The sequence below is a fragment of the Pteropus medius genome, unplaced genomic scaffold (genome assembly GCF_902729225.1).
Source record: "Pteropus medius unplaced genomic scaffold, Ma_sr-lr_union100, whole genome shotgun sequence".
Classification (NCBI taxonomy): Eukaryota; Metazoa; Chordata; class Mammalia; order Chiroptera; family Pteropodidae; genus Pteropus; species Pteropus medius.
This window is the reverse complement of record NW_024344371.1, coordinates 2,414,283-2,438,259: the sequence shown is the minus strand read 5'-3', so window position 1 is coordinate 2,438,259 and position 23,977 is coordinate 2,414,283. Positions and strand designations below refer to the sequence as shown.

Below are 23,977 nucleotides of genomic sequence, written 5' to 3'. Positions count from 1 at the left end.
ATAAGGAATAGAAAAAAAGTGAATAGCAGGTGAGCAAAGTTAATCCATTTTTGTAAGATAGAAAGCAGATGAAGGAATTAGCAGAGCTGAGATACCTGAATAGTAGATGCCAGAGAGAAGAAAGTCATTCATACACCAGATCCCCAGAAGGTCCAGCCATTAGAAGCACCATATACCACAGCTGGCAACAGTAAACCATATAGGAAAAAAAATAGGGAGGTTGGTTAAAAATCCAAGTAATGAGCATTCAGACCCCAGGTTTCCCTTTTTCTCCACTATTATGATAAAGATTTTTTGTGGGTTTTTTTTGTCCATGAACAAACTGCATCAGAGAGACTTTAAACTCAGAGAAAACAGGTACAGTGACATTTCAGAATATCGAAAGTATCTGTATTAAGCTCGTAGAGAAAAAAACAGATTACATACAAAGAATCGAGAATCAAAATGTCATCTCTCAACGGCAATGTCATTTCACTTTAGTTTTAAAGCTAAAAACTAAAAGACAAATAATATTTTCAAAATTTTTAGGAGAAATTACTTTTCAACCTAAAAGTCAGTGCTCCGCTAAGCAATCAAAGGTAAGGGTAGAATAAAGACAGTTTTGAAACTACGAGGTCTCGAAATAAAAAAACAAAAAGAAAGTATCACCATGGTCCTTTTCTAAGGAAGCTACTAAAGGATGTGCTCCACCAAATCAAAGGCAAGAGGAAAAAAAACAAGGAGATCTGGTGCCCAAGACACAGGGATTCAGCATAGGAGAGAGAAGAAAGGAAGGGTCAGGATAACAGCGGTGCAGCAGATTGAAAGAGAAATGAACCAGATGGGAAAGGAGGATGAGAAGGCTCCAAGGGATGTTCCAGAAAAGAAAAGAGCTTACAGAGGACCAGATACGTCTGACCATGTGGAAAACACTTCTGAGGATTTTTCAATTAGTGGAGAGACTGGAAAGAAGAGGTGACAGTCAACTACTAATCAAACAAAAAAACCACAAGGCAATTCTTAATCTGAGGTGGAGAAAACAGTTCAATAAGAAAGGAAATGCGATTATAGAATATAAACCGGTCTGGCAGTGAGCCAGGTGTAATGTAGTGACAGTAACCCAAACACTGAGTGCTGACTTGACCAAAAGTAGAGATACTTTTGGGAGAAGAAGTAGAGAGTAGGGCTAACATGCAAAAACCTCATTTAGAATGCAGTGAATATTTATAACTCATAAATAAAGAAATTATAGAACGAACTTTAGAAAGACAGAGGTAAATCTCAGAAACAACTAAGAGAACTGGAAGTTGCAGCTGATGGGAGAGAAGGATACAAGCGGGAAGAATAGAGACGGTTCCTCTGTTTACTCGTCTAAATGAAAGCTCGCGGTAAGATCTGACTTTTGCACAGGGATTTAGAGTACAGCACAGGGAACAGAGTCAATATGATCATAACGGTGTGTGGAGCGCCAGATGGGCGCTCGAGGAATCGGGAGGATCCCTTCCTAAATTGTTTTTTTCAAAAAGATTTGACTTCACTTGGACTACTTTTTAAGAAGAGTTATTCCACAGACGGATCAAGTGGAGCCACAAATGAAACATAAATTGCCCTTGAACCGAGAGCTGGAATGTCAACTAATCTAACGCCAGGTGTGCATGAGCAGCAAAGACGGATGAAGTGAATGAGTGATCTAGTCTGAAATCAAGGAAGCTTAGAAGAGAAGATGCGTAACTTTATTTGACTTCCTTTCTAACTGGACTAACCATGTGTTCCTCGACAAATTACTTTCCCCAGACTCTAGTTTTCTCATCTGTAAAACTGGAGGTAATAACACCAGCCCTGAAGGGCTGCTGTAATGGTTGAATGTGATAACAAATGTGAAAGGTCTTTTGCAGTGGCCAGGACAGTGTCTTCTTCGGCAAAGGATGGCCGCTACAACAGCCCCACGTGAGTCTGCTCCTGAGGACAACTCTAACCTTCAATTTCTAACGTGAATCCAGCATCCATGGCCGACCAGGCAAAGCTTCCTGAGGGTGAGTCCAACATGCTCTTTTCTCTCAATACCCTTTAACTAGACAACAATATGTATTTACTACTGAAGAGGATGAAAATGTAAGTGAGCAAAAATAATCTCACCAGTAAGGGTTCGTGTCACAAATAATCTCACCAGTAAGGGTTCACCACCATCAACGTTTTAGTGTGCAAACCTTCCATACGTTTTTCTGTGTTTGTAGTTTTAAATAAAGTTTTATTTTATCCATTATTCTTTACTCTTCATTTCTCACAGTGAAATTATTTCAACATCATCACTTTGAATAGCTGCAGAGTCGACTTACAGATGTCCTGCACCTTTGATAGCATAGGTCTGCCTGTCGCCCCTCAGGGGGTAGACAGTGGCCGTTCCAACATTTACTCCAGCCTATGGGGTGGACTCTAGGGGTTGATACCAGAGGAAAAAGCAAGAGCCACTTTGAACTATGTGTTTCGATACACGTTGGTAATCACAAGTGCAGAGATACCAACCCAGCTAGCCTCAAACAAGGCCAGCAGCTGCTCGACATGCTTTTTTAAGCAGCATTTATTTCTAGGCCTTGGAAGGAATGTGAGATATTTTGGAAGTCCTGCACATCTCTGACCTCTCAGAGCTTTATTGAAAAAAAAACAGAATATTCACATATACATATACATACACACACATATGTGCATTCACACACACACACATACATACACTACATATATGTATATGCTACACACAGTCACGGCATACATACATAATACATAAATACACCCTGTAAATATGTAGTAGTGTAAAAATATTTTGTACTAAATATGTGTACATTACTTTGGGAAGAAGGGGCTACCTCACCCTTCCAATGATAATAGGAACACTGGACGCTCAAACTCTGCTCCCTCCAATGGGTAATTCAGTGTGTGGGGGAGGAAAAGAGACCCAGGTTTGGAAACACACATTCAAAGCTTCAACACGTACATCGTAAGATTTTACTTTTTCCTAAGTTCATCTATGGAAAACCGCTGGGCACTGGACTATGATTAGAGTAACCACCACTTACCTGTGCTAAAGATGCAGACATCAGGGACTTTCAAGTAAATAATCTAATCCCAAAAGCCACCTAGAAAAGCCAGTTTCAGATATTTACATTCAAGCCACGACTCTCATCTTTGGCCTAGTATTTTTCTCACTTTAGTATTCCCCAAGGTGAGCGTTTGTGCTGTGTACTTCACAGGGACAGTGGACAAGCAGCAAATGATTAGAGAGTGACCCCAGCCTTGCTCAAGCCTAATATGGGAGAGACTGGAAAGGCAGCAGAAGTCCAAGGGCTGGCCAGACCCACAGGCTGGTCAGTCTATGCAAAACTGAAAACTGACGCTATTTCAAAGCGTTCCCTCTGTCAGACAGTAGACTTGGTAACAGAAAGTTAAAAAGACCATTGAAAATACTTTTGCCGTCCTAAACACATTTGAATGAAAAGGTGGAATTATTTGCAGAATTCTACCTCTCAGACCAGAGGGGTTAAGGCTTGGGTTCAGATCCCCACAGAGAAGAAAATGTATAACCAGGGAATTGCACAGTGCGTTTGCTGCATCGTTAATGATGCTTCAGAGTGGGAGACGACAGAGCGGGGTGCCCACCGGTCGTCATCCACCACGGAACACACCGTTTGTCACCGCATGCATGGCTTTCCTCAGACCGAGAGGCCCGGGGGAGTGCTAACAAGCTGGCACAACCAGCTAATTTGACATGTGGGATTAATACGTTAATTTAACGCTCTCCTGTTTGGTTAAGTGGTTTGCATTTCTATGTTTCTAAATTTGGCATTCAAATCCCTTTATCTGGCCTCTCTCCTCTCCCTCCCTCCATTCTCCAGAATGAGAGCCCCTCGTTTGCCACATCGGCCTCCTCGCTGGAACACGGCGTTTCGGTTCCCGACTTCGGGCTGTGTGTATGCTCTTCTCCTGGCCCGAAATGCCCATCTTTTTCTCTCTACGAACACACCCAAACCCTACTCTTAATCCTTCAGAGTCCAAGTCGAGCCCCATTCCTAAAGCCTGGCTCACACTGACCGCCACCCCTCATGAACGTCAGCTGCCCCCATGACTCATTCTGGTCCCTGCACTCGATACCTTATGTTGGTCCTCAATGGGCCTGCACACATCTTGTCTCTCCAACTAGATCATAAACTCTGGGGGAACAGGGAAGATGACTCGCAGCTCTACCTCCCACTCTTAGCAACCTGACATGGGGACACGACTCTTTACCTCGCCTCATGTGACCCCTTAATAGCATCGACACCATTGACCACTTCCACCCTTTTTCCTGGTTTCTGTGGAATCACCCTCTAAATCTTCCTCCCACTCCTTGGCCCTCCTCCTCTATTCAACTTGGAAGTGCTGGTCTAGTCCCAGGTCGCCACTTTTCCTTCTTCTGCATACGCTCTCTCTCCGGAAAGTCTCAAACATGCCCAGGGCTCCAAATATCATCTGCCTGATCCCAAATGTCTCCCTCTCGCCTGAACCTTTCTTCTGGGCAATGCCTGGGAAGGATAAGCCAGCCAGTATTTTTGATGTTTATGAAGACGAGCCCATTTTTTACATAGATCATTTAGCTCTTCACAGAGGAAAGCTCTCATTCATGGTTTTATTGCCTCTTTAATCCAAAGCAGCCACTGAAAAGGTGACCACCTGATAGGAGGCCAGGCGAAACACCTTGATTCACGCAGGAAATGGATTAATCATAGACTCTACAGTTATACACTGGCAGACCAGCACACTATCTGCATTTGTAGCAGTGAAAGAGGATGCAAAAAAATAATTAGAAGGAAGGAGTCACGTCTTTCACTCAGAGCTCTGCAGCGCTCTGCAAGTTGCCTCCCCCATAGAGCACTGGAAAAAGGTTTTCATAAATGAACAAATTAAGAAACGAAGGACACGGTCGACTGCCTCAGTGGGCTCAGTCTAGGAAGGGCTGCGTTCTGGAGAAAATGGCTTATCTACTGTGAGCATGTGACCTCTGTTTGTTGACATGAATCCAAGCTGCGGAGGAATAGATGGCGAGTTGTTGTCAAACAGATCAACTCTTCTCAGACCAGTTTGCTTTGCGTTCCTTCAGCGGGTTCCTGGGGGCGGTGATCACTGACCTCCAGTGCAAGGGTTTTCTAATCAGGCCAGCCGACACGGACATCTTGCCAGTCAGGATTCCATAGAACTAAGTAACGTCGGTTGGCTCATGTGGATAGTTTTACAGTCGATTACCCTTTTAAGTTGACCGATCCCTCAAACTCTTGAAATTTCTGGACCCACATCTTAAAAATCAAACTGATCAATACAGCTGATAAACTAAATGGACATCACCACACAGCCATGTTTTGGGGTTCTTTCTGACACACGACAGCATCAGATCCCTCCCAGAACCATTAGATTGACCTTCCGTGATTTTCACTGGAGGCACGTTTCCTCAATTAAGTCTATAAATAGAGATTTTACTGCTTCAGAGAGGATATAAATCAGCTTAGCAGGACACTCTTGGGGCAAAGAAGAGGGGACGAGGGCAGGGGGAGGAAGACATATTTAAATTATTCAATGAAACAGGGTGGGGGTGGGTGAATAGCTTGAGACATAGATTCTCCTTCGTGTAGGAATAACTGACAAGCAGTCTTCAAGGGTCTTTCTTCAAAGAAGAGATCAGATTGAGAATTGGCAAGAAGTAGTGTCACTCTACTGACGCTTCAAAAGGTTTCCACTTATTAAACGATTTCAATGCTAAACACAAATCCTAGCTCCCCGGGAGAGCACTTATATAGAGAAAAAGCGTGCTGCTTCAGCAGTAACTCCTCTTTGTCCACCCAGCTCGGTGCTTTGTGAAAATGCCTTTTGTCCGCTTCCTACAGCTCTGTGCCTCAGTGAGTGACAACCAATAGTCCCCTCTCTTACAAAGCAGCAGGGTACCAGGAAGGCAGAGTCCTCTCCGCCCCTTTCTTTCCCATACATGTTTTGTGCTCTGAGCATTAAAATAGCATTTTTCCATAACCAGACCAATTAGTTTCTACTCTGCTACAAAACAGAATAATCTCCCTGTATAATGCTTAACAAGCCCCATCTTAGTAAACTGTTCCAGTATTCGATCTCTATTCTTCATGCTGCTGCATAAGTCTATTTCCTCGTATACTTCCCTCAGTGAAGTCAGAAAATATCATTCATTCATTCACTCATTCAACAAACATGTACTGTGTGCTTACTTTGTGCCAGGTGTTGTGGCAAGTCTCAAGGGTACAGATCTCTGACCTCGTGAGGTTTATGGTTCGGTAAGGGAGCTAAGGATTGAACAAGTTATTGCATAAAAACATTTCATTGCAACTGTGATAAGTACAGCAGAAGAGACCATATACAAGGTGCCCAATATGAGGTACTGAACGGGACCTGACTGACTTAATAGGGTCAGTGAAGGACACTTAAACGAGGTGTCAGTCAAGCTGAAATCTGAGGGATGAATAGGGGTGGAGGGAAAGGCATCCTAGGAGATGGAAGAGCCTGTTCGTGGGAGCTGAGGCTGGAGGGGCCAGGCATGAAAATGAACAGAAGGAAGAATAGAATATGAGGGGGAAGGGGCATAGAGGATGGGAGAGGATGTCGCTATGGATCTTAAAAACGACAACATGGTTAGATTTTTATTGAGAAGCATCACTCAGCACCATGAGGATAATGAACTGAAGAAGGCAAAAGTGGAAGCAGGGAGTCAAGTCAGAAGCTATTTGGTAGGCCTGGCAAGAAATGAGAACAGTTGGATTAGAGTGACTTGGCAGAAATGGAAACAAGTAAAAACAAATTAAGATCGACTTAGGCGGTAGAATGTATGGTACACACAGCAAGAACTGAGACAGAGGGTCATACAAGGGATACCGCAATGGTTTTGGCCTTGAGCAACTGGATGGATGACGGTGCCCTCTGCAGAAACAAAGAATGTTTGAGGGAAAGGAGCTGGTTGCAATTATTGAGTGATAAGAGTACATGAGTTCATTATAACACGTGCTAATTCTGAGGTATCTGCAGCATATCTTAGTGGACAGATTCAGTAGCTAGTTGGACATTCACACCATTAATGAAGATCATTCTAAATAAGTGTTTGAACAAAGTCGAACACTCTACATTCTTTTAATTTTTTTTTGCTAGAAAAGCAGTATATTCTAGAACAGCACTGCTCGAAATGGAAGTTGTTAGCCACATGGGGGCTTCTTAGATTCAAATTGATTAACAAAATGAATTTTAAAACTAGTTTCTCAGTTGCTTGGCATGGCCAGTGATGACTACATTGGACAGTGCAATGGACATTTCCATCACAGCCAAAAGTTTGAGTGAACAGCCCTGCCTAGGACATCAGAGGGCTTCCTACTTACAACACTCAGCTCTGACTAGTCTGATCCTATCAACACCAAGAAATAGAATCCTACTATACTGTATGTCAAAGACAAAGCTTTGAGGTTGAAGATGAAGAAGACATGGCAAATAACCCTTGCTATTCAGATATCTTTAATCTATCTTTCAAAAACAGATGAGGGATGAATGCCATGGAGAGAACGTATGAGGGCCATAGGGCGTGAACTCACACCGTAAAAATTCTATCAGATCAACTGGGGAGACTGAGGTCAGATGGAAGTGGGTGCCAAGGAGGCACTAAGTCTTTAATGGGTTTTGACTAAAGAATGAGAAATAGGTTCATGAAACGAGAGGGAAAGGGTAATTCGAGCGAGGAAACAGTTTATTCAAAAGGTTATGTACCTTTGCAATGCCGGCCATGTTTTTCTGAAGGAAAACAGAATCTGTGCTGAACTGTATAAGAAACAGAAAAATGGATGGAGAGTCCTGGGGTGGACAAGTGGAAGATCTTAAGAATCGACCCAATTTGGAAGCACTCATTGTGCACCGACTTAGCACTGAGGCTAATCCAGACACAGAGCTAACCGTTAGGGATATAAATAGCAACAGGATCCTAACCCTGTACTCCAGGAGCTCCTAGTCTAAACAGCCACAACCACGTGCAGGTCGTCGCCATGAAAGACAGGCGATAAACACGGGTGTTGGAAAACATGTTCCTGCTCGATAAATGTGTAAACTAAACATCACATTTGTGATATATAAGACATCTCTCTCACTCCCCCAAAAATGCATATTCACAAGGTACTATGCTCCTCAGTGTTTCGATCATGGATAGCAACTTAAATGCAGTAAGCGCATGAGGGGTCTGGACAGGGCTGCGATGGCACAGAGCAGACATCCAAGGGCTTCATCCTGCGAGCAGGTGTCTTCACTGTCTTCACTGATTTTTAACCAAGAATAACAAGCCATAGGCTATGAAGCACAGTTTGGGTTACCTTGTTAACATTTTACGTTTTTAAAATTTATGAATAATAGAAGCTATGGCTCAAAGTCTACAGAGCACCGCTTAACATTCAGTTCAAGGTTAACATTAGACCTTTCGTGAAGGAACATGACAATGTGTTACAGGGCTTCGTCCTGGGCTAAAAAGAATTCTCTGGCTTCCACAGGTAATGACTGGATTTCAGGCTTTGGGGAAGACTGCTCAGACTTCAGGATGAAGATGGGAACCTTTATGACACTATCTTTTACGGTTTTTCTTTGTGTTGCATAGCCGTGACTTTCGCTGAAATTCCATCTTCTATTAGAATTCACTGACATTTCGTTTCTGCTGATTTCTGGGTACTACTACTGAATATTTAAACACGCATGAGCATATTTAACTTCTTTCACATGTGTTGTTTTGCTATGTACTTTGTATCCGTTTTTACTGAAATCACTGTCAATTTGTACTATAGCTAGCTTTACGGAAAAACACTCAAATGTATTCTATTTTAGTAGCGTTGGTTTAAAAAAAATATTTGCTTTAGCTGCATATACTGGGGAAATTTATCCACATTAATCATTTTTCAGTGAATTTCTTGTGTTTTATTGCCTGCCATGAACACTGATGCCATCATATTTGTTTTTAGCACTTTTTTTCAGAACTATCAGAATATTGCTGCATACTCACAACTGATGATTTCCTACAAGATTCTCGTACATCATATACCACACTGACATGATAAAACATTGACTGGTAGTTTAAAATCACTTAAAATGTGTTAAGAAAAATGCTTCATTAATTTTCCAAATCATTATCCTGTAGAGCTGGAATACATCTTAAACCCTTAGGCGTTTTATATGCTATTATAACAGTACCTATCAAATTAGCAGAGATTAAAATACTGCAGCTACTCAGTATTGGGAAGTGTTGGTAGAGATGTAAATGGACACTCTGTCTATAGGGAAGTTAAGAAAAAGTTAAGCAGTATGCATGGCAAAGCTTAAAAGTGAGAAAAACGTTTAACTTAGCAATTTTACATGTAAGAATTCATCCTAGTTATGATATACATCTCAATGCAACTGATAAATGCAAAAAATCAGAATAACGATTATTAATAATAGGAGACTAATTAAATAACTCATGGCACGTGTATGCAGCCATTAACGAGGGTTGTTAGAAATAGATTTGGTGACATAGAAAGGTGGTCCTGATACAACCATATCTCTAGAATAACAGCATTTGTTTTACATGTTACGTGCGTGGGGAGGTATGTAAAAAAATATTTGGAAGAACAAGTATTAACGGTGGTTTCTGCTGAGGCATTATTCTCTTCTTTTATTCCTTTCTGAATGTTCTAATTTTTATGTAATAAATATGTATTGCTTTTATAGTTAAAACATTTATTAAAAAAAAAAAAAGCTATGGAAGTCTATTTTTTTAATTGCCCCACCTCCAGGCACGGGGGCTTTGAACCAACCTAGCAAGAAGGGCCCATGATACACTGAATCTGATGACCACCTTCCTTCCCAAATCTAGTCCACCTGGCTCAACTGTCCACTACCACACACCCTGCTCACCAAGAAGTCCTGGACCCACGGGGTCTCCACGAGCCTCCGGACTCCATTCTCCACGGTGACTCCCAGCCAGTTGAGTGCTGCCCAGGACCAGAGGTAGTCGTACCCACCATGCCAGTAGCTCACAAATGCAAAAGTCATTGCAGTGGAAAACAATGTCCCCAGAAGGCCATGCTGGGACCCGCCCACTGGAATGTACACATACCTAGAGAAAGAAGAGGCTGTTAGGAGCCATGCAGAGGGCTGTCCCTGCCATAAAACCTCTCCCCAGACTTGACTTTCCTGTCACACGTTGATAGTCACTGTGTACAAATCCTTCCCTACTTCCAGGAGGCCACAGAGCACTCCGTGAATTCTCTCCAGCACGCAAGGAATTGGCAAAAACATGAGCCTCAGCTCTGCAGGACTTTAGGTTAAATGAACACACAAGCTAAGGAGCTCTCATTACCAGAGCAAACAGCAGTTACAAAAGGCAGGGTGAAGAGTAATGGATTTAGTTTTCTAAAAGGGATGCACCCAACCCTAGAAACCCAATCGCAGAACGGCAATTAAGCCTCTGGCTATATGGGGACACCGCCATTCGAGGCAGGTTTGTATTTTACAGCTCAGACTATTAAGTTTATTATAAACCCAGTATTTAAACACAACTGCCAAAATGGCAGGAGCTGGGTGCAGAAGCGGGGTGCCAAGGCTGGTTCCTCCAGCTTTCCAGGCAGGTTGCCCGGAAGCAGTAGTGAGTTCACAAGTGACAAGAAAAGCTCTGTGCTCACAGGGCAGCCAAACTGTCACCCAAAATTGCACGGCCGCCCTCCGGGTCTTTTCCCTACTGCTGAGACAGCTGTCTGATGACACATAAGCAGGACCACCTTCTTTGATCAGTATTTTTCTGCTGGAGCTGGACAAAACTCACACCTTGGGTTGGTAGCATTTGGGGAGCTCGGTACCCACCCTTTACAATTTGTCATGTTTATGTATTATTTTAATTTCTGTGGGAAATTTTACTTTGAAAATCATTTTCAAATAGAACAATTTTATAAGCCAAAAAAAATTTTTAAAAAGCACTCCTCAATCAATATTTCAAAAAAACTATATAATTGTAATTATTTTTAAATGTCCGCCTTCGCTCTCAAAAAAGGCTCCAGTTTATACAATAAATACATGATGGGCTTAGATGGCCTCATCTTATGAGTGAGAAAACTGAGGCTGTGATGTCACCTTGACCGAGGCACACAGCCGGGAAGGGGAAGAGCCCATTTGCTTCTTCTATGGTACCAAAGTTATTGTTCTTTGTTACACTTCTGGATTTATTTCGAAAACCCTCCATCTGACCCCAATCTGAAACAAACCAGAAAGCATGGGAGAATGTGGCCATTTTAGAAATAAGCCAAGCAAATATTTTCTCTTCTGCAAAAAAAACAAGACCATCTTGATAACCGAATTAGCAAATCTGTATCAAGCACTCACTACAGGAAAAGGGGTCTTCCAGCTGCTGTGGGCTTTTATTTAGACCTCCAGGGCAGTCCGGGCATTATGGGAAACACAGAGCCATAAGACAGTGTTCCTGGCCAAATGGACAGGTAGAGCTGATTGTGAAACAGTAGCAAACAAGAACCATCATTAAGCTACATGATACGGTACAAAGTAGACACAGACACAGAGGGCTTAAGAGCGTGTAAGAAAAGGGCGGAGGAGGGCGTGAGGGGAAGCAAGTGGTGTGGAAAAGGCTTAACAGCAAAAGTCCCCACCTTGCAAGGCCTAAAGGATGAGTTTTGCTGGGCAAAAGGGAGAAGGGTGGGTGTTGCACCACAGTCTCCAAAGGGCTGGGCGATGAGCCAGAAAATCCTGACAGCCCCAGGCACAGTGGCTTTATTTGGTGTTCTGCTGCCCCCTACAGGCTACTTGGTTATTGGTGTAGAATACTCAGCAGAGGCCAGAAAGGGCCACCATTCTCTGCGCGGAGGTAACCGCTTCCCCATCACCGCGCTCCGAGAGGCTGCATGTACATAAGCGGTGTTGTGTGCAAGAGGGCTGCATGTAAAAACAAATGCGGGGAGGGGTTAGTCAGACCAATGTCTAAGTATGAGGAATGACTGCTGTTTACAGCAACTTTGCAGATAATTTTTTCATAAACCAAGTTATTACTAATATACTCTTCTCACCTAACATAACTTTCATGGGGAGATTTTTTTACTCTATCTTACAACAACAGTAAAGTGGACTCCGCTATCTATATGAAAACCCAGCATAGAATATAGACCTCTCATCATCCACATCAGGGGTCCTTAATATTGGATCCAACTCCAAAAAGGACGTGTTTTCAAGCTTGTGATGAGGAAGCGTCAAGCCCCGTCATTACGTGCTTAGCTATTTTAGGGATCCCACGGCACTATGGCTTTGTTACTTTACCTTCAAAATGACATCCAACAAAAATTCCTTTTATCGTACAAATTGGTATATGGCAGGTTTCCAAGGACATAAAGCTACTTGTTTCAAACCAGAAGAAGGTACGGTTTCCGGACTGAAAGATAAAAATCCCTTCTTCACTCTTAATTTCTAGAAGGCAGTAGGAATGACAAGGAGAGTGAATGGGTTATTTCCTTTATATAGTCTTGGGTCAGTTTCATGATCACTGAAATACGTCTCTCCGTGAGAAAAGCAGTCGCCTGAGCCCGCTTACTGGGATCCACGGCATGGTGAAACTGATTTCCCAGTGGAAGACAGCACCACCTCCTTAGCAAAGCAAAAATAAAGGATTTCTTCTTGTCAGTGGCCATGTGAGCCTGAGTCTCCCCAATGCCTGCCACTGCCAGGCTGGCATCGCGTGCTCCCTGCCTGCAGAGAATGCTGCCTGAGAAGGCTGGCACCATCTGCGGCCACCTCCTTACTTTAAAGCCGTTTCACAGCATCAATGGAACACAGCAAATCCCCAACTCAGGAGAGTAACCTATATAAAACGTAGAGCCAGATGCTTTATATATACCATTTATAATCATTAAACAAACTTGCAAGGAACAAATGACTAGGCCTATTACACACAGAAGAGGTGTAAGCTGGCCCTGGAATGTCCTGGTCTCAGAACTCCCAGGTCTGTGTGCTATGACCCCGTTTCTCATAATGGGACCATTTCTTGGTGATATGTTCCTCTTATTTAACCCAATCTTCAAAGCAGTCTCCACAGAAACATCTACTAATATTTTATTAACTGACGAAACGTCCTTTGTAGGAGAGGAATCTCGCTTGGAAGAAAGATGCTTATTAGTCATAAAAAATAAGTCTGGGCCAAGGAGCTCAGTGTCAGAGGCCAGAGGTACAAGTTGAATTTTTAAACGAACTCGTTTCTTTCTGTCCCACGAGCAGAGATTACACCTGCATCTGGACAAAGCTGGCATCCTGCAGATGTCTATGTAAGAAGTGGGACGTTAGAAGTTGATAGCTAGGGGTTGTATGAGTGAAGGGAGAAGAAAGTACCCATTTCACTAATATCCACTATGAAAAACAACTCAGGAACATGCCCAGGAGCTGAGGACAGGGGCGGTGAGAATCCTCATGGTATAAATACACTGATCTTAAACAACACTCCCTTTTTCCAGGACTTACGCAACAGCTGCCTGGTCTGCCACATTATCTCCAAAGTCTTTGCTGAGGACTAATCCCAGATCCCTCAAGATAAGAGCATGACGCAGCTAAGATACTTGCTTTTTACTGTCCAAGGAGGAGGGCTTGTGGGTTCCCAGTCTTCAAGTATCCACTGCCTGGCAGGGAATAGCTGATATCCTGTTCCAGCTCTGCTTTATCTTTCTTCCCACTAGTTCTCTTAACAAATCCTCAACAAATGCCTTTGGTTGTACTATTTTCATACTTCTCCATCCTCTCTGATTGTCCAACTCTTATTCAGTCTACAGAATCCAGTTGATTTTCTACCTCCTCCAGGAAGTCTCTCAGGAATATTCCAACTCTCCGTTTAAACCAGACAACCTAATATTTGTATCACTGATTGAACAAGTTATTCATCAGAATATGTCTTTTTTTTATTATGGTTTTCATTCTAACTGAGTTGTAAAATTTCTTCAGGTAGTAGTGTGGGTGTGTGTATGCGCACGCAGGTGCGTGTACATACGTGTGTGTGTACATACATATGGGGGCTATCATATAGTTACTAGTCAACAGTATTTATATATCTAACAATATAATTTTCACTTACTTTTCATTGTCTCCAACAGTTTTTAAACTTATGATAAATTGTCACCACTGTCACAAACCCATTATGAGCGATCAGGAACCAAGAGATGATAAGTTTCTGCCCCAGTTACTGGGAGAGACTTTGGAAGACACCCATTCCCAAAGAATACAGACGTGAAGGACCCTGAATGTCTGTCCACGCTTTATAAGCTTACTTACCCTAGTAAAGTCAAAAACATTTGGCCCCAAACCTCTAGAACTGCCCCAACCTCAAGAGATTTTAAGAGATGAAAATGACTACCCTTTTAAAGACGAGAGCCTTTAACTGTTGGGAAGGGCAAGACTTCTGGCTGCATTACATTGGTGGTGAGGGGACCTCACCTTTGAGATGAATTGCTTAGAGTTCTTTGCAGGGCTAAACATAATGTCCTAAACCCAGTTCTCATCGACAGTGGCTCCTCTAGCCCAACCCTGGTTCTGGCTTTGGCCTTGGCCCACATTTTACTCACCAGTCAAATCCTCCTCCCCTAAGTAGTGGACAAAGGCCTGGTGTTTAGTTTCCACAAAGGAAGCTATAGATCTACTTAGGAAAAGTTTTCAAAGTAAGATGCATACAGAAAAGAATATAATTTTCTTTAATACCTTTTAATAAGTAAAAATCAGCAATTGGTTAATGGGCAACTGTAGACTTTATTATCTCCAGGAAGAGAGGTCCACTTTCAAAGCAGAGGGCACATCCTGAGCTGGGCTAACTCTCAACTCTTAACAAAAGATGCTAGCTATAAGTTTCATATGCGACTCTGAAAAGTTACCTATTAAAAATACTATGCCCTGCGTGACAACAGAACATTGTGTAACTTATAAAACAGAGATTAAATTCAGGCTATATTTCTCTACGTTTAAAGTTCTATGTTCATGCAATTAAATGCCGACATTTAAAAAAATTAATCTTTTCATTCTACAAAGCCAGTAGCTCAGTGGGTTGAAGTACTGTACTGATGAACTCAAGCCTATAACTTCCATCCTAGAGAAAGATCCAGCTCTACCTTCATAGACCAAAACCCAAACTCAAGTTCCCCAAAAGCTCTATCTACCTCACTGCACAAGATGCCGAGAGGGTATGAATGGCTCAGCCCAGCCGTCCTCATCTCTATAACTGCCTAAGCAGCGGCAGCAGTGAACAAAGCACAGAGCAAGAAGCAAGGCAGCGCCTGGGAGCTGGAGACGTGACCTTGGTCTTGCTCTGCCACTTACCAATCTCTGTAACCTTGAGCTTGTCAATTAAGCCTGCTCAGTTTAAATGCGTACGACGAGTTTATTCTGGGAGCACTAGAAGTTTCTTGGGTATGACTTGTTGTGCAGATGAGACAACATATATGTAAGGAGCTTGGAGATTTTAACACCCATATAAATGGAAGGATGCATACATACTAAAAGTGGGCCAGCAGCAGCCAGCTTGCATTCAGGAAAAAACAAGATGCCATTGTCCTAATAATTAGCATTCCTATGTCTTTCATAAGCATTTGAAGGCACCCAGACCTCTGGCTTGCTTGCTTAGGGATGTTCTTTATTTAAAACCATTAGCCTTAACTATGCCACCATCAGAACCAGGTCATTTAGTGCAAAGAGATCAACAACCACTCGAGCCTGTTGATTATGCTTAACCCAGATGACAGCCAGCTGTTCTCCAAACAACTGCTATTGGCTACAAGGGGCCTGTAGAGGGTGCGTGGGCAGGTCAGGGCAAAGCAGGCCCTGCCACAACGGGGCTGTCACCAACATTTCACCTTCAAATCGCAGTAGTCCTTCCACTCAGGCGTCCCCTTATCAAAGTGGGAAAGTCACCTAAACAAGTCCTTTCCTTGTAATGGGTGATTGCTGTGTGGGCGGGGCCCAAAGAAAGTGCTCATATACGTTCACTCATTCGCTCAGTTTAAAGCAGCCTAATAATGCTCCAGAAGGTCGGCGCCTTGATGATACATGAATCTTTGCCGTATTACAATCTTCACACTACAAACTGGAAAAAACAACAACAACAAAAAACCAAAGAAACAAAACCAACCCAAGAGACACTGCTTTAAGATGCCATACCTCAAAACCAGCTTCGCAAAGGGGGACGGGAAGGTCCAGGGGGAGGTGACACCAGAAGGGAGCACTCACTATCCCCTCCACGGGGTTGCTAACCCGCTCCTCGGGAGCGCGCTGAAACCTCGCAATCCCCGGGGCTTCCGGGCCCACGTCTATTTGGGGTTATAAATAAACACCATATAAAACAGATTCTTTGGAGGTATGAGCAAAAGAGATAGAGCAGGAGTTTATACTCTTTAGTGCTGTGGAGCCGAGTCTAATCGCTAATAAAAAGATCCTCGAAGCCTCGGTTTAATAACCACCGCGATTTCCTGGCTGCCTGCCTGTCTTCCCACCTGCCTCCCAGGAGGAGGGTAACAGCATTTACGAGCTGCCCTGGGCCCGCTGGAAACAGGGAGTGCGTGAAAAGCCAGACGTGAAGGGCAAACCCGGACATACGTATGATGTAGGTATGTGTGACCCTGTCTCACTGTCAGAGGGAGAGGGTTTTACGGAAAGAGCCCATCCTGACATGTCGACCTTCACTTCATCAGTAGACCCTGAGCCCAGGGATAAAATTACGGCTGTCCTGGACACATCCCTCCTCTTTTTAGCAATCGCACCGTTTGTTTCTCCTGGGTGCTCCCTTTTGATCTCTGCCTCTCGCTGACATCCTACCCAGTGCCACCCCTGCTGGTCCTAAGCTTCTAACTCATTTATCATGGCTGTTAGGAAAATGTCCACTATAAAACGAACCTGTATAACTCAAACGTTTCTATGCTGGTACAATGCCTTTGGGGGTCTCTAGAAGAAAGTGCTCTGAAGATAAGGACAATAAAGAAATGCCTAAGTGACTTTCATCCTCCATCTGGGTGTGGGGTGTGATGACTTTGAGACAGCTGTGCTGGACGGGGTCCTACAGAGGCAGGGCCAGGCAGGGTATGTTCCACATTCTCATGGTGACGCAATATCTCATAGAAAAAGTCCAACTGTTGATCATTCAGGAAAAACAAAAACAAAAATTAACAGCTAAAGAAAAGAAGCCACAAATTCCTTGTCCTTGGGAAGCATCTAGCTGTGACAACAGTAGCCACACCCTGACCCTCAGGATGTCCAGCCTGAAGTGATTCCACTGCACTGAGTCCTAAATTAAAACCCATCCGCCTGGCTTTGTCCAAGTCATTTTCCAACTAGCTCCATCCTATGCCACCAACTCCATTCTATGAGGCTCCAAAATAGATTCTCCACTCCCATCAATGAACTTCCTTCTTGCTCAAGTCTGGGCCTACAATCATGCCACCCCACCCCCCAACCATGGAAGACCCCCGGGGCTGTCTTTTCCACCATTTGCTCTTTCAAAATGGGTTCAACATTCATTTCAAGGAAAACTTCCCCAGCTGATCTCACTGCACGCTGTTAATTCTTTATCTCCTCAGAGTTCATGCATCCATCTTGGCCCGAGTTGTTTCTCCAGAGTTGGTGTGCTGCTCTTTTGCATTTCTGAGCTGCTTTATCAGGTCCGAGGGGCTGTAGGGTTCCCCACCTGCCAGTCAAGACGTGGAACAGAGAATCGTAACATTTCCCTTTTTATTTCCCCCATAGTCTAACTTCGGCTCTGAATTCAGGTGGTGCTCGATAAGTCCTGGTCCACTTCCTCTTTTCCTGCTCTTTCCCGCATCCTCATTTCCCTAGTTCATTGTCCTCTCTGTTCTTCTTTTCCTTGCGTGTCACTCTCGGTAAACAGAAGATAATTCTCCAGCTAAAAGTGTGGCTTCATCAGCAAATGTCATCATTCACGTCTGCCCCCGCCACATTGTCCCCTAAAGTGCGGTGGGGTTTGGAGGGTAATATTTATAAAGTCAGACTTAGTCACAGACACCAACAGGAGGGTGTGCTGAGCAAGGGGACAGCTGGCAGGGACTGAGATGGGACACGTGCCAACCCCAACTTCCCCAGGAAACTGCTAGAACTATCCAAAAGAAAAGATTCAACCAAAAGCAAAACTTCGGTGTTAAATGGTTAAAAAATTAAAGCACCCAACTTGAGAGTTTTAAGACTTGTGATGTTAACTTTGAAAGCCTCAAATGAAACCATGGACATGCCCATTGCTATTCACTACATATGAGGGGAGGGCGTTCACAAGGCCAAGGGGAATGTGCGTGGCTTTGACCCTTTGCTGGCTTAAGTTTTCTGAACAAAATCTCTCTCTCCGCCATGAATGTCACTTCCAAGTCCCACGTGTATTTTGGAAACAAAAGAAGTGGTGAAAAGTCAGGACAATCACTGGACATGAATGAATGAGCACGTGCGCACGTGCACACGCAGACATGCACACACACGCTGCTATCAATAATGACACACGAGCGCACGACACGCGACACACGCGACACACAATGGCCATTGTAGCGTGCCTTAGAGCGTAGAGGAGAGTGAGAGTGTGGATAGATGAGCCGGGGTCACGGATTTCAGTGATGGTCCCTTCTCTGGGCCTTGGTTTATGATTGGCAAGAGTTCAGGGTTAGGGGAGAAAGAGGGGGTGAGGTCTCTACAGTTTGAAACGTTTGGGACATAAGCGTGAAGAACTATGATCAATCACAACGCGTGCTGCTTTGCTACTGGATTTGCAGGACATGGAGCCCCCGAGACATTAGCTCATGCTCCTGAGTTCCCCCATGTCCCCACCCCTCTGCTGCCACGAAGCTAACTAGTGAATTAATGTGAACTGCACCACGAAATGGTCATCTGAAGGAAGCCCATGGCGAATCCTGACTCAAGGAAACAAATCCTAAGAGCAAATTTACACGCACGCACACACACGCACACACACACACACACACACAATTTATCTGCTTTGTCAATTCAGATATTTGTAGTCTGGATTTTCTTAAAGAGTAGCAGCCCGTTGGTAATAAAAATATGCATCTGGGGTGACCACAGATGGGGCTCAATGTCCAGAAAAGGAGAAAAGTGAGAGACAATGCAGGTATCACAGGGGCACCACTTTCAAAAACCTGCCACCTAAGACTGTTTTCAGGAGGAAGAAAAATAAAGGTCTCGGGCACAGAAGTAATTTTCAAAAAATAATCAAAGCGAAATGGTTGCTGGTGGTAATAACGAGGCTGCCCCCTCTCTGGACCGAAATCAGCACGCTGACAAATCAGCTTTGACAGAACTGTTGCAACTGCTTCTCATTTATCACAATTAGGATCCACAGTCCCTATCAGACATGATACCTTTTAAGGCTGGGCACTGAAAGTGAAAACTAATAATGCTTGGGTTTGGGCATGAATGACAATAAATCCGCGGCAGCATCCAACACAACCATGCAGCACAGCGTTTACGGAAACAAAGCAAGCTCATCGCTCCATGCCTGGGAAACAATGCCCTCGGCAAGCCTTTTTCCCCTCATGCAGTGAGAGCCCCTGGATGATGCTGCTTAGTCTAAAGATCCCATGGTAATTGAATGAACTCTTGAGTGCACATTAGAGATTAATATTTTAAGAGGTGGCATTTTGGAGGCAGTCTAAGGATGACATTCAATGTGTGTCATAAAAAGCAGAGTCTTCTGTGGATTAAAAATGCCACTGCTCATGCAATAAAAGCGGAAGAAATCCAAAGATGTCGGCCATGAAACTGGATGTTAACACGGTAATCCACAGTGGGAAGCAGTCCCTTCCTAGGGGTTAGAGAAAGAGGTGGACCACAAGGATGGCATCTCGCCTGCCCCTGAGGCTCCCTGCCAAGAGGGGTCAAAACGAGGAAAGATGCTTTAAGGGCACGAGAGTCCTGAGCTTGACTTTTGCCTGATCCCTGAGAAAGGCAGAGAGGATGAGGGGCAATCGAGACACCCCCCACTATGGGCGGCTAATGTGGCTTCAGAGAGAAGCCATGTCTTGAGTCTGGGGACGCAGAGAGGCAGTTGGAGTTCAAATGAAAGAAATGCCATTCCCAGCTCCTCCCTCCCACACCAGCATCCTGCCTCCCAAGTGCATGGTCAGTGAACTGCGGGAGAGGGGCTGCTCCCACGACGTGAAAGGGCAAGGCGACCCCCTCTGAGCCCCTGCAGGCCTGGAACCTCACTGGTCCAGGCCATGTGCACGAACACAGCTCTCAGGCCCAGCAACCAGCCCAGCAGCTCTGGGCCCTGGAGCCATCAGCTTTCCCGGGGCAAGGGAGGAAAGGCGTAGAGGGATGCCATTTACCTGGGTCATGCACCCAAACACAAGGTGGGGGGCAGGAGGGAGCTAACTCAGGGTTTACATCCTTGCCGTGGGTAGCAGAGAGGAGGAAGTTCATTTTGAGAGCTCAATAAACAGTTTGTCAATTCCGTGGTCAAGGCCGAGAGACAGGGAGCCTCCTTCTGGAACATTCCCTCTGTCCCTAGAAGGAGTCACTGGAACTTCCCAGGACAGAGTGGTAGCTGCTCAGGCTGCAACACACTGGAGTGCCAAGGTGCAGCTGTGGGCTCCAAACACCAACTTCAGGAGCCAAGAGCCATTCGGGCAGATGCTGGCACGGGCCCGAGTCAGCAACCAATCTATTCTTCAGAGTTCAACTGTGGGGCCAACATTCCCAGCCCATCCGGTTATCATCATGTCTGCCACAGTTTCCTGCTGCGTCACGGTCACGACATGACCTCTGAGGCCTCAGGCTGACCTGAGGGCACTGCCTTACATGACCTCCCCTGGGAGCCCCAGCCCCGTACGTCCCAGTTGGTCCAGTTCTCAGTGTTCCAGCTCCTCAGTGAGGAGTTCGCTGGGAGAATGGAAATCTCTGCATTACGCCAAAATGTCAAGGGTGACTCTCGACTCACAGTGGCCAAGGTCACCCCAGCCTGAGGCCCTTCTGCTGTTTCCCTCCACACACAGCCCTGGGCGGCGAGTCTGTGGCTTGTTCTCTTCCTTAACAGCACCAGCACCTGCATACATGGTTGCAGCTGGCACAGCTGCAGAACCCGCAGTGTTCTCTCCTGTACTCTCTGGGAACCCCGAGTTCCGGGTCTACACTGCACACTGTTGTGTGCCCAGCACCACACTGGAAGGTAGCCCAGAGGGCTGCACAGCTCTTTGGAGGACAACCCTAGACCAAAGTCCCCTTGGGAGTGAGGCACCTTGTAGCATCACACTCTGAGCAGGGCACAGGACTCCATAAGGGACCGGGTGCCTTTCCGTGAGCCTAGACAAGCTCAAATACTTCCAATGGGTGTACTCCCGGGGCAGCATGCAGTGCCCAAGGTAAAACATCACTCTTTAAGGCCACAGGTTTTCAGACACAGCACATTAAGCTCTCATGGTAACTCTGAGTTGCACCTGTACGACCTGGTATCACTTAACTCTACACTGACTATCCATTAGAATCAAACCAAGTGACTCCTTACCTCCAAATCATGCTTGTATCTATTTGTGTTTGTGAAAGGAAGGTGCCAATAAAAAATATGCTGAGTACCACCTAGGGGCTAGGTGCTGTGATAGACACTGAAATAGTGAGATGAATAGAAACCTACTGTGCCTAACTGGAGTGGCTGGTCCAGAGGTAAAGTTTGACATCTAGAGGTACAGTGAAGAACTGCAAATCAAAGCAGAAAGAAAGAAATGCAGCCTAGGGGTATAAACAACACACATGTGCTGGGGTGCAGGGGAAGAAGGGCATGGCTGTGTAGAGAGGCCCCCAGAAAAGAGTCACGGCAAAGGCCACATCTGAGATGGAGAAGGAAGGCTTACAGGAAGAAGGGGAGGCTCTTTTTTGTCTTTATTGGCTAGTTGACTTCAATTCCAATTTAACCCTAATAACACTGACAAATTTATCAAAGCCAACGACAGAGGGAAAAGTTTACCACTGCCTCCTTCGATTTTTCAAGGAAAAAAACTCTTAAAAGTTGACAAATTTTTAAAAAATATAACCTTACATTTCACTTTGGAAAATCTAAATGGTGGCTACAAAGAGACTTGTGGGCACATGATACAGGTAATGAAATGAGGCTCTCTAACGAGTTACCGAGAACTGAGCGTAGACATCACATCTGGAGGTTAATGAAGCTGCCCCAGGAGTGAGTAAGGGGCCGTGGGTACAAGCCAGGCTCTGTCTCCACCTCTATAACCCTGAACTACTGTGACCCAGAAAGGGCCATAGTCTCCAACCAGCAGATACATTTATAATCCATGTCCAGCTTACCTCACAGGAGCATATATGATGATCAAATTAGGCAAAAGGGATGGAAAGGAACTAAAAGTTAATGAAAAAGAAATTATTATTATTTTAATAGTATATAGATAATAGTATATTGGGGCCACTATTATCCATAAGAATCAAGGAAGGCATGTCCATTGGATTAAATATTTTTCTTAAAAAGGAAGAGAAAGGGAAAACGCCACCTGCTCATCGTAAGCCAGGAACCGTGATAAACTTTTTACAGATGTTATTCAATCTTCGAACTACCCTGGGAACATTCCCCCCAATTTATAGATAAAGGTTACTGACTTCCCCCAAGGAGCTGGCAGACGTGTTCCACGTTGCATCAGAGCAGAACCTGGACTGGGTGGCGAGAATCCTACAGAAGAACGCTCTTCCGTCTGAGCTTCCTAAACGTAGAAAAGGCTAATGTTGGAAGGGAGACTGAGACTCGGGTCTGACTCCGAAACGTGTTCGCTAAATCACGTGGTTCTTTCTTTTTTTTTTTTTTTACTAAATCAGTAAGTATGGCTATCAAGCACAGATAAACTATACGCTTAATATTTAAAAGACGGTTAATATTTAACATATCTTAGCTTTTCAAAACATCTACTGAGCCCCTCGCAGGTGTTGGACCGCAGGTGCAGGACTTTATACGGCGTTTCGTTTGGTTTACGTGGTACTCAAGCGTTTCTCAGTGCCTCAGAGTCATTTTGGGGAACGTAAATTACCATCACAGCAGCAAAGCATGGCGGTTCTAGACAGCTAAGTGTCCAAATTCCTGTGAGATGACAAAAAATCTGTTGCATTTCCACTCAAATCTGGTAGAAACTTATTATAATACCACCAAGTCCAGAGGACAAGAACACTCCCCTACTCTTGGCATAAGGACCCTAAAGGTAGAAGGGGTGTGAGAGGCTCTCTTGTGTCTGGATCCCCTGCATTATCCCCACAACTGGAAATCGACCAGCCTACAGTTCAACGCTTCAATGACCAATAATTCTTCACTTTTTGAAAGTCTTTTTTAGACCACTTAAAGTTCGAAAGAACATGCTTCTCTATACTTTTCATCAGGTGATTCTGTTTCTCCTCTCTGAAGCAACATGGAACGAACGTACCAGGTCTTCAACTGGCAGCCTGCCAAATACCGATGAAGGTTCTCGTCTCTCTCTGAAGGCTTGATTTTACATGTAACTTATCCTATTTCTTTATCCACTCTTTCATACTTGGTTCTGAATCTCCCATCATAGTTTCCCTTTTTCTAGATATTTACTAATTTGTCTGTGTTCCTCTGGGGTTGTTCTTCTTGAAAAAAGATTGAACACTTATGGCATGAATAATGAAGAACAGACCAGGAATGCCACATTCGTTTTCTGACCAGAGATTCATAACATCGACAAATATTTTCTAAGCATCTGGCACGTACCAGGTACCTTGCTGAGCACTGGAGAAATTCAGGAACATGCCACGTGAGGTTGCCCTCAGAGAGCTTATATCCAACCTATTATATTGATGAAGGCTCTGGTGATATTTGTTTCGGGGCAGGCGTATCTCATACCACAGTTTGCACCTACTACTTTTCTGAGAAAGTCAAGACCATGATATAAGAGTGTCCTCATCTTCTTTCCTAACCACA

General features: G+C 44.3%; 1 protein-coding gene across 6 annotated transcripts in view; it reads right to left on the bottom strand.

The window, feature by feature from the left end:
- HHAT (hedgehog acyltransferase) overlaps positions 1–23,977 on the bottom strand; it is a 177,253-nt gene that overhangs the window by 10,226 nt on the left and 143,050 nt on the right. For all 6 annotated transcript variants that reach the window (XM_039870324.1, XM_039870323.1, XM_039870325.1 and 3 more), the window contains one exon: positions 9,931–10,132. In XM_039870324.1, coding sequence (XP_039726258.1) covers positions 9,931–10,132 — 202 coding nt within the window. The remainder of the gene's footprint in view (positions 1–9,930; positions 10,133–23,977) is intronic.